Below are 12,121 nucleotides of genomic sequence, written 5' to 3'. Positions count from 1 at the left end.
GATAAATTTCTCATCAACAAGACATCACAAGCAGAGATCAAAGAAACTCCAGGGAATGATTTCTCTTCTGATATTCAGAAACTTGTGAAGGTGGGAAGTCTAAAGAGAATGAGCAAGGGCAACTGATTAAATACGAAAGTTTGTATTTCCAACTCTAGAAGCTAGTTATAAAATAAAACCTCATCCCAAGCAGGAAAACAAATCAAATGTGGGGAGAAGGTATTTTTACTTGAATTATAGTATTTAGCATCAGGCATACGTTGTTCACAAGAAGGGTTTGACTGACTTGGAGACTCACAATTCCTGTTCACAGACTAAAACCAGCATGAACAGAAGCATCTGGGGCTGTTCTACCCTGGGATGTTCTACCCCTGCAGAACCCTTTGTCTGTTCCTGGCTTTCATTCATTCTGCTGTCCACTCCTGCTTAGTGCAAATTACTGGGACACACTTCTTGGAACAGGAATTCCAAATTTCCAAGTGATACTTGCAGATTATACACTGATTTTTCCAGTTGTTTGGCAATAGGTTTAGCACAATAGGTTTAGTTATGTGTGCTTTCAGATAGCCTAAAAATCAATTACATTAACAATCATACTGTTGTTCCCTTTGGAACACAGTGATTTTAATCAGTTAATCAATTTCTTTGTGTTCAAAATGTGGAAAGCAACTTAAATCTTCTCAGTTTGGTTCATGTCAGTACAACTGCTAAAAAAGCCCATATAAATAAAAATTGAATGTTAAAAATTTTCCTTCAATGTGACATACTGTTGCAAAATTCAAATACCTAGGACTACAGGAACTGAAATAGCAGATCTAACCAGAGACACCCTAACAATCTGATCAGAGATATATCAATTCTGAATGGTCTAGAAAAAAAGAATTAAATATATCTTGAAATTTAGTAGTTTACTTATGCTTTGAAGCACTTTGAAGGTTATCCAACCTACTGCAGCTGTTTGGCTAACATCTCCTTCATCTGCATTAAGAACCATGCTCTGGGCCTGGAAAAAGTGCTCAGCAATGCATGGATGCACAGCAAAGATTTAGAAATTGGATATTTTATGTATATGGTCTCTGAATATTAAACACTTGAATCTGCTAAGACAAATGCCCAGTGTAATGTTTCACTCACATTAAATACTGTAATAATGGGGGAAATGTCACATGCTTTATCAAGTGCATGTAAATATTGTAGTATTTATAAACAGCATTTAACAACTGTGTATATATTTTTAAGATATACACTTTCTATGTGTGTTTGCACTTTACACAACACACTGTGGTTCATAATTGTCCATTACAGCTGTGTAATTTATGTAATTATCTTACATATTATATTCTAACACATCATTATACTATTACATAGCACTACTTTGCTGCCCTCTAATAGATATTTACCTCTACTGGTTTCCAGAGTTTTTGTCCCAAAACACCTTGAAATCCTACAAACTTTGAAGTTACCAGGAAACAAAATGAAACAAATATTTTTTTCTCTGCTCTTCTCAAATTTGGAATTCTGCACCCAAACCTCAAATTCTGCCAGAGGCCCAGAAACTGAATTCTCCCTGTCACTGCAGTAATAGGTTAAAATTGCAGCCCTGTGTGCCCTTGCAGTGCTGCCAAGGGGCAGCTTTATTTCGCTTGAAATTGAGATTTAAGGCTTTGAGTAAGACACAAATCACATGTCTGGCAATCTAACTCACTGGACCTTAGCATCATGACTTTTAAAAAGCAGTTTTTATCATTTTATACATATTTTCCCTACGACTGGAATCACAATGTGTAAAGGTACCTGGTGTTATGGGTAGAAGGGATTAAACTCTTATTAGAAGTTCTCTGTGCTGTTAATAGTTTCAGTAGCATTTTGCATTGTCCTGTGCAGATAGTTTTAAGTATTCCACAAAATGGAATCTTCTGTAACAGCTTTCACAGGACTTCTGGAAAGGCCTACAGAGCTCAGCAACAATTTGCCCCTTCTCATAATGGCTCACCCCAAACTTACAGAGACAAATCTTTGTAGGACATCATTGTGAGGCCCCTTTTACTAGAAGAGAGCTGTACTAGAGCACTAAACAAAAGTACTTGAGAAATTCCTTGTGAACTCAGGTGATGGCAATTGTTATACTCTGGGCTCATCTGTACAAGGAAAATTGAAATAAAAATTGCATGACAGCATTAATAAAAGTTCTAAGACTCATTATGTACACAGAACATACTTAAAATAAATCCCAGTAAATTCCTCTTCCTCTTAAAGAGTTTCATTTGAAAACAAATTCATTCAGTAGCTGATAAAAAGTCTAATTTCTAGACAGACTTGCATGGAAATAACTTTTGTAAACAGTGTGCACTACAGAGGTTTTAGAAGAAATATCTACAGGCATCTACTGTAAAAGATCAGTTTGGAGAAATTCAGGATACACTTAAAATGATCAAAGCCTTTTAATACCATATCAGTGAAACCATCAAATTCTTGCTTAGATGAACACACCTAGTGACTGTCAAAGCGAAAAGTTTTTATCTGCTGCAAAAACAGGATTTCCCCTCAGTTATTTTGGTTTAACTAAGACTTTCAGACAAAAACAGTAAAACAAAACAATTTTATTCTTTTAAAAAATAATTATTTTTAAAAAATCAAAGGACATAATGGAAAAAAACAGGAACATATTGGAGAGGCAAGAGAAAAGGAGACAAGAAGAATGGGGGCAGAGGGAGATTAAAGCAAAATAGAACACATCCTTTAAAATTCTCCTAATATTTCTTCTAAGACAGGTTTCTTGGAAGTAGAAAAATTTGAAGGGACCAGATGCCAAGTTACCACTCAGAATAAGATTTTTAGATGCTTAGTCCTATTCCCTGAATGGAACAAAGGCCACTTTGGTAGCCTGAAATTTAATTATACTCAACCCAGGCAGATTCCTCTACTTAAGGCTTGAGTACCCACTTTCCCTTTTTTCCTACCTCCTTTGCACTCAATCATCTTCCAGGCCCTACTGACCTCTCATTTTCCCCACTGCCCTTCTACAAACTGAGACATTCATTTGTCTCTTTCTGAGTACCAGAAGGCTGCCAAGCAGAAATATTCACAAGGAGAGTTTGCTGGAATAGCCACAACCAAAAATTCATAAACAAAAACCAAACATAAAAGTAAATAAACCCACAACTGACTAACTTTGTGCAGACAAGCTGGTTGCACATGTGACTATTGTACACCCACCCCCTCAGGTCAGCTCTGCTTTCCAGGGAATAAATCTCTTACCCAGCTCTCTGCCCTGCAGGGCTGTCCCACGGCCCAGCAAGTGAGTTTTACTCAACAATGCCTTCCTGTGCTAATATTCTAAAGATACTGATATTTCTATCTTCTCATTATTCTGGTTTTGTGTTTTAAACACATGTTCCTGGTGCATGTATTTAACTTCTCATGCTATGGAATGCTGTGTTCCAGAAGTCATGCTGAATTTCTGACATAGCAAGTTGGCACCAGGAAAGTGATTTCACTGCAGGATCACAACAAAAAATGTAAGGCCATAGGAAGAAAATGAACTCCCACTTCCAGGACAGCTACCCTAAAATACAACTCAAAAACTGTCTTACCTATTGCAAGACAGCCTATTTTTTAAAATCAAAATATACACCTCTCACGAGAGTATCAGCATACAGGAAATGGTTCCAAGGGATATGCACATATCTCCTGGTCCTAAATTTCAGCTTCTGTTCTGACTTAATGAATTAAATTTTCAATTGTCTAAGGATTAGGTGAGAGCCACTGAAATATCCCCTTCAAGCCAAGCTCCATGACAGGAAGACGGATGCTGAACATTATTTTTCTGAAGTGGAAAAGCTACTTTCCTTACTTGGAAATGCCAATTTTACTCAAAATTTTTATGCTGTACTGTAAGATGAATTTAAAGTGTATGACTTAGTAAACACTAAAATTTTGCTCGTAACATTAGATACTTCTACTATACTTCATCCTCATTACTTCTCATGTTTAGGCAATTTTTGTGCTATGAAGCAGATATTTTGTAGCTGTATTTTTATACCTAAGCAGACATAATACATAAATGTATTTCAATTGTGGATCTCTCTCCCAGAAAAGCATAGGATATTTATAGCTTCAAACCCTGGACAGAATCTAGACCTTTGTATAGTTTCCAGAAGAGTTTTCATTAACAAGTTTAAAGCAGTGCTACCACATCTGGAAATTTCAGAAGGGACTCCACAATTCTGTATTTAGGAATTCCTTCTTATCTTTTGGGGTGATTCAATCCAAGTCAGCCTGCTGGATTAACCTGCTTATTTTGTTCAACTGGGAATCTCTCTTCATTTTACTTTTCAATAAGAAAAACATCTCAAGTCAAATATAAAAATGCTCTGGTTTGTCTGCCCAAAACTAACTCCAAAACATTTCACAAGAATCTGCTATGTTGCAATGATGTTTACAAACCCAGCCTCCAGTGCACCTCACAGAAATACTGTTAATACAAAGTAAAGGTAAAGGGCTGAACCTACTTTGGGGTGTCAAGAATTCACAAAAGCCTTTCTCACTCATGGTTACTGAGCTGCTCTGTGGGAAGGTAATTTATGGAAGCTCACAGATCAGTGTGGCCACACTGCACTGCCTCTGCTGAAAGAATTCATGTCAGAGTAGGATATTCTAAGGAAAAGGAAATTAATCAGCAACCTGCTCACCTGGTATTTTTCCAAAGCAAAACTCTTTGGAGGCTCAGAGAGATCTCTGCACACTTAAATGTAATTACCATGAAAAAAATCTTTAGCAGTTGAATTGTGTTGTTCTTGCAAACTGACCTAAGAAACTTCCCAGTTCCCTGCGGCCATGTCACTGAGTCACTGCCATGACATTTGCAGCAAGAGGCTGTTGTGGGAGCCTGGCTCTTCAGACACTCTTTCCTTCTCCAAGTCATTACACAGATTAACAGATTGAAGCAGTTCCTTATTGAATAACACATCTGATCCTATAGGAACTTCTAACTTTTGGCAGCCAAGAAGAAGTTCAAGCAGTGTTTTTAATCCCCTCTCCCAGATTTACCAGCAAAACAATGCTCAGCCATTAAAGCACCACAGCACTTTCCAGGCAGTGTCTGAAGAAAACAGCTTTTTATCAGACTTGTTTTCTGTACTTTGTACAAACAGTACAGAGTGACAAAGCGCCTTTGCATTGCACAAACACTGAGAGAGCAAAAAGAAAATGAAAACAAGGCGTTAAACAAAGAAAGGATGTGTACAATGGAACAGGCACAAGCTACTTTTTTTGTTTGTTTTTCTTTTTCTGCTAAAAATAGAACACAATGCTTACTTTTGTGTAGAGACTACTCACTAAAGGCTGAATAAACCAGCCAATAAAAATATCAACATCATTAAAGCTCTTTCTAATTTTCAGTTCTTTATGTAGATTCACCCTTTCCTGACATTACTTACTTCAGAAACTAAGTTCCTCTGCATGAGAGAAAAAAAAATCCAACAGAAGTTCTTTAAAGTGGACATTGTAAGGGAGAAGTGACCAGACAGTCCTATGGCAGTTAAAAGTGTCCTGAAAGGAAAATGTTAGACATTGAAGTTACAAATTTTATCTACCAAACCTTCTGTAACTTTGAAGCTTTTTAAATTCCAGCTCTTGTACAAGGCTGAATAGATTTCTTCAATAATGTTTCCCAGCAGTGTCCATTGGAATGAACAACAATTAGCAACAAATAGAAACAAGTGCACATCCAGTGCAGGTCAGTTTAGGAGTTTTCTTCCAGAACTGCTACACACTTAAACAAATTAAATATGCTATTTTATCATGTCTTATCATTACACTGAAATTAAACCTTGAATAAGCTATTTTACCTAAAAACAAAGTCATCAAAAATATTACAACTAAAATAAAAACATGCCGTTTTGCCTTTTCAGAGGAAAAAAAAAAGAAGTATGATGTGGTCTAATAGTTTTAAGCAGTCACCCAGGTCTCTAAGCAGTTATAGCCCTGAACAAAATGGTTATTTTAGTGTAATGATGCTTGCTCAGCAATGACTAGCACATTAGTAGAAATGCTCTGCAGAGATAAGAGCCTCTGAATGTCCCTGTCTGTGCATGACTCCATGGTCAAGTGGTAACACCTGTACTGTGATCTTACAATCCTTGTGCATTTGCAAGGGCCTGTAGCAATCAGATCCCCATTCCTGTGTAACTGCTCTTGTTCACATAGAGGGACTCAGAGGCACGTCTAGACCATCTCAGACTTTGAAAGAGATCACTTTTTTGACCCAAAATGTACAGCTTAGGCCCACTGGAACAAGCAACAGTTATACACAGGAGGAGTTCCAAGCTCACCCATTTACTGTTTGACAAACTGTGTTGCACTAGTAACTGCTCCAGATTTTCAATTCCTTCCTATTATGGCTGTGGTCACAAATTTCATTTCAGAGGCACTGAGATCATGGAGTGAACTTACTAGAGGAAAGAAAGATCAGCAAAACTTCGAAACCAGATTTCGACTCTATACAGACAGAGCTGGAGGCAGCTGCCAGATTTTTGTTAATCAGCTGGAGACTCTTGACAAATGCCATTTCAATGCCTCTCTTCCTCTGGTGATGATAGTCCATGGCTGGTCGGTATGAGCTCACACTTTATTTTTAATTCTTGCTACATCTGATTTCATGTACTTTCCTTCTCATTATGCTACAGAAGCAACTTCAGAAATAAGGTCGTAGTACAAAGACAATAGATTTCACTGGTACCTATCATGACTAGAAAAAATACAAAGTGCATATTCCTGACAGATTCTGAAGGAATGGTCTACAAGCAATTTTTCACATGAGACTCCCATGCCAGGGATTTAAATTCAGCCCTGGTTTAAAGCCAGCAGAGCTTGAACAAGTAGCTGAATTAATGTGCTATGCCCTGGAGAGCAGAACATCAGTATCATTTCTCTGATATGTTCACTGGCAGATATTTACACACTTCTTGAAAAGTGGCCACAATATCCCCATATCTTTCTCACAGATACACCTTTAAAAAGAACTTCTCCACAAGCCCCTTCAGTTGGAAGCAAAGCCTTCAACATCGATTATCACTGAACTTCTTCCAGTTAAACTGTAAAAAACCAATTCACCATAAAAAATCTTTCTCAAAAGCATGCCAATAGTAAGAGTGACAATTCATCAGCTTCTCAGTTGGAAAAGAAACAAAAGAAAAGGCAGGATAAGAAAAAAAGTAATTTTAACAGATCCTTAAATGCTCATAGCACCAATTCAATCACATAAGGTGGCACAATGGATCTTTCTTGCACATTTGCAAATATGCAGAGGAACACCCCCTGTGATGCACGTAACTCCCTTAACAAATGAGACAGATACATTTAACTCCCTTAGTAAAAAAAATTAAACTCCCTTGCAAAAAAAATTAGATTAGTTCAAAACCTACATCCTCCTCAAGCCACGGGCCTGAAGCTGCTGCCAGTGAAATTCATCATTCACATTAACTTAATTTGCAGAGGTGTTGGATCCTTAGAGGACTGTGTGTGGAAACCCAGACCTGAGACTCCCAAATTCTAATACAATAGAAGAGATAAGGCTATTTTATCAATTGAGGAAATAGAATAACAATTAAATCTGATAGATTAAATAATAATTCTAGTCCATAAAATCAGAAACATGCTTTGATGCAAGAAAATTGTAACCAGCTATTCAAAAAAGAATGACTCAAAACAAGCAGCTCTCCAAATGGAATGGCTAGAGATGACAAATGCTTGCTGGTCTGCAATCCTCCAGCTTCCCTTCTCCAATTTTTTTAGCTTATACTTAAAGGGATAGCTGCTCTTGAATGAAATCAGACATTTCCTGGGCATTTATGTCTGTCTTTTAACCAGTACTTTTAACCAGTACCTATTAACCAGTTATCTCTGGATGAGTTAAAGTATTTGGGGACATCATTTTCACTTATAAGAGATCCTATTAAAAAACACACACTATTATACCCTTATTATATTACTCTTTTTTTTTTTTTTTGGTCCATCAAAACCTACAGATTCTCAGCACTGAAGCAGGCTGGGGCCCCTAAACTCTAGTTATCAGCATTAATCTCTCCCTGTTCATATTGTGGTTTTTGTTTCATGTTTTTCACAAGAAATATTTGGCAGAGACTGCTTTCCCATAACAATGGTTTCCTTATTGTTTGGGTTTTTTTCCCAACTGTAACAGGTGGATGGGATATTGGAAAGCTGGATTTGGAAAATGGCAGCAGCTCTGAAGGCTCACCCTGACCCGATGAACGTGGTCATTGCAGACTGGCTGACCCTGGCTCACCAGCACTACCCCATTGCTGTACGGAACACGCGCACCACGGGACACGAGATCGCGCGGTTCCTGCAGTGGCTGGAGGTGAGAACGCCGCACCAACACGTTCCTCTGGAAAAGATGTTTGGTTTTACACTTCCACAACCTTTCTGAAACACTGGGCTTGCTAATGCTTTCCTTTACATCCCTCACGTTTCTTTAATGAAGTGCATGTTTTTCCTCCATAAACTTTCATAGGACTTTGTAAAACTCTCATCATGCAGGAGGTCAAAGCAAGTGGTCTTGTTTATGAAACTATTTTTATATTTCTTTAGAGGTGAGATTGTTGCCCGCTACTTTGACTTTTCCATAGCATGTGTGTGGGCAGCTGACACTGTTCCATATGTAGAGAACAGGCAGACATCACCATTTGCAAGAAATAAGTACAGGAAAATGAGTTTGTTATCTGTGCTCAACTTCTGCTTTTAATGCAGAATTCAATCCCGACACTGTGTCTGATTTTTGCTGCAGTTTCCCAAAGATGAGGATAAAATAATGGCTTAGAGATCCAGAATGTAAAGGGAGACCTTTCAAGAGGACAGACATGCTTCACAAAGCAGATGACATGGAGGCAGCAGTGAGTACAGAGCCACACTAATGCAGTGACTATTTATCAAAACTCCTGCTACATGGGAGCAGGGCCATGGCTGGACTGAAAAGGCTGCAGCAGAGGCTGCACAGGATCACTGGTCTCCAGCACAATTTAAGAAAAGGCAAAAAGCAAACAGCAGAATGAGAATCACTCATACAAACCAGGAACTCCAAGCAACTCTTATTGCATCAATCTCTAACATTAAGTACTTAATTTGAAATGAAATTATGCTTCTATACCTGACAATGAATTTTTGAGTACATTACTTTAAATATGGTGAGGCCTAAGGTGGAAGAGAAATTTACTGCAAGGCTTAAAGGTTTGGAGCAAATACCTTTAAAGGCCTAAGCAGGAACAGCAGGGCTAGAAGGAGCTGTCAGATACCACACCCAGTTAGGGACAAGAGGAACAAAAGAGGAAGCAGCAAAGTCAGAGTCACTATTTTTCATTGTGACATTAGAAGAAATTTCAGCTCTTGGTCAAATATAGTTTAACTTGCTGGAGCCTAAAGTAATTTTTTGAAGCTGTTTAATTATTGAATTAATCAAAGGGTTGACTTTGATCAGTTCCCAGGAGGACATACCACATTGTCAACAATAAAGACATTCTGTGACTTCCCAGTGTCAACAAAAAAACCAAGGCTTGAATAAATTACTCCTTGCTCGAGTATTGTAGGTAGTTACTCTTTTGCTGTGATGTGTTCCAGAATTTAAATATACCATAAATTTTCACAGCATTGAGTGTCTCCAACCAGTAAATGTTCCTCACATTGAGAAGCACCCCTCCAGAGTCTAACAGTTAAACCCCCTTCATTCCAATTCCCACCATTATTTTTCTGCTATGCTTCTGTCTGCTTACAGGCAGATAATTATTTCAAAGATTCTCAATGGATGTAACAAAACCTGCAGTGCCACACAACATTTTAATAAAGAATAAGGAACAAACAATAAGTAAATATTAGTGCTCTTATTTCAAGTATAGGGCATGATCAGTAACAGCCTCAATAGCATCCATTTCAGTATCATCTGACAAGAAAATTGGTCAGACCTTGTGATTTCTAAGAGCTGTCTCTCTCACAAGAAGTCTGCCAAGTTTCACTTCATCTTGAGAAGAGATTGGTATTGAGACTGCACAGCCACTCCACTGAGACAGGCAACATTCACAAAGAAATTGAAAGTGAGGTTTGCCTTTCCTGCAAGCAAAATATGCCACATTTTTCTTTACAAGTCAGATAAACTTTAAACCTTGCAGCTCAGGTGAAATGCTTAAGATGTACCATTGATTAGGTAGAAAGAAGGCCAATTCTGCTTTAACTGGTTTGTTACAAATCAGACACACATCTTTGTACAAGAAATATCACTGCTGTATCATTTAACATGCCTGATCAATATTTTGATCCCTTTAGTTTCACTTGTGATGGTATCTCAGGCAAAAAAAAAAAAAAAAAAAAAAAAAAGACACTTTTTGTGGGGGATTATTTTACCCTTAAGTTAAAGAACAGATGTCCATTTTATAATAATAGGAAAGCCAAATGCTGCTGACAAAAGGCAGTGAACACCTGCATCAAATGACTGACAACAAACAACAAGAAAAATTCCACTGTGTTGATGGTTTTCCTGTGCATAGAAGATAAGTGGCAGTGCCCAAATGTGTGGCATTTTCCTGCTGCATGAAAAAGAATCAAGGAATAACATTCCAACAGGAATTTACTGAATGATTCATGCACCTCGTTTGGCCACCATGAACATACAAATTCCTTGTGTTATAATTCCCAGTATTCCTAACATGTAATAGATATTTTACTGTTTACTTTTCACATTTCTTCATCTAAACCAAGGTGCCACTATCTTCCAGGAATCTGTTCAATTTTCCAGAAGCAATGCTCATCTAATTGGATACAGCCTGGGAGCTCATGTTTCAGGATTTGCTGGAAGTTTTATCAATGGTACAAAAAAGATTGGAAGAATTACAGGTAAAAGACTTATACCTTTAAAAAAACTAACAGTCAACTGAATCAAGTTATGAAGATATTTGACATATCAATGTCATATTGACAATTAGCTGTTGAATAGCAATATTCAGCAGAGTTTAGAAGTTTCATCTCATTGGTTTAGAAATTAGATTTAGAAATTTAATGAAAATATTTTTGAAGATTAGGTCTCATAGCATTTCTATCTTTGATCTTTCCTACCTCAGTCTGATTATGGCATACAGAATACACAAGCATGGGGACTAGAAATAATAAACCAAAGCCTCAAGCTGCTGGTTGCTTAAATTTGTCTCTTATCCATTCCCAGTAACACCTTAAACTAAATGTTAGCCACTAACCTTGGATCTTTGGCCACTGTCTTGACCCAAAGTCATTCAAATACTGCTCATTATTAGCGAGTAATTTAAAAAATATATTAAGGAAATTGTCTGACTGTGCTGGAGCTTTCAATTGTGGGACAGTGCCCATATAGTGAATTCAAAACAGCTCTCGTGTGGCAAAAATAAGAATTCTGGATTACATTTTACAACAAGCATATCATCAGAGTACCCCTAGTAGATGCTTAAAGTAAACAAAGTTAACCCTAAAACTTGATTAACTAGTGACATTCTGAACCTTCTGTAATGTTTTGTAACTGTACTAATTATGAGTGTAATGAAAATACATTTATCATATTATTGATACACTATATACAGTACCTCATCTAATACACAGTGACAGCTTAAAAAACCTAAACAAAATGAAAGCAGAAGTGCATTTTACACAAGGCCCTCATCAGCTACATTTAAGTTATCAGAAAAAATATTTTACTTGCTGCCTGTGTTACTAGTCTTGTAGTATGCAACTATATTATTACACAATACCAACTGAAGAATATAAAATTTAGAAGCTTGTCCTCAAAGCTGAGTGCAGCTTTAAACTAAGCACAAAGTTCTCTTCCTGAATCAATTCCCAACCAAGACCACCATGCAAAAAAGTCCAGAAAACAAAAATCAGCAAGACTCCCTAAGTGGAGTATTATTTCTCTGAATACTGTAATAATCTGCCTTGAAGATTTTTTAAGCTGAAGAATTATTATAAATAAAATCTAGCAGGCATACAGGGCTTTTAAACAATAATTGGAGCTTTATAAGGTTTTAGGTCCCACATCTGGGCTAAAAGTCAATCTTGTTGTAGGACTGGTGTCTTCCAAAGGACCTCTGAA

The 12,121-nt window shown here is 37.3% G+C and overlaps 1 protein-coding gene across 2 annotated transcripts in view; it reads left to right on the top strand.

Moving 5' to 3' along the window:
- The window catches only part of LIPC (lipase C, hepatic type), a 66,442-nt gene that overhangs the window by 42,378 nt on the left and 11,943 nt on the right, over positions 1 to 12,121 (top strand). For both annotated transcript variants that reach the window (XM_063169588.1, XM_063169587.1), the window contains exons 3-5: positions 6,426 to 6,613; positions 8,201 to 8,380; positions 10,782 to 10,899. In XM_063169588.1, the coding sequence (XP_063025658.1) occupies positions 6,426 to 6,613; positions 8,201 to 8,380; positions 10,782 to 10,899 (486 nt within the window). The remainder of the gene's footprint in view (positions 1 to 6,425; positions 6,614 to 8,200; positions 8,381 to 10,781; positions 10,900 to 12,121) is intronic.

The sequence above is a fragment of the Melospiza melodia genome, chromosome 15 (assembly GCF_035770615.1).
Source record: "Melospiza melodia melodia isolate bMelMel2 chromosome 15, bMelMel2.pri, whole genome shotgun sequence".
In the NCBI taxonomy this organism is placed as follows: Eukaryota; Metazoa; Chordata; class Aves; order Passeriformes; family Passerellidae; genus Melospiza; species Melospiza melodia.
The sequence above is the reverse complement of the archived record's forward strand: the minus strand, read 5'-3'. Positions and strand labels throughout refer to the sequence as shown.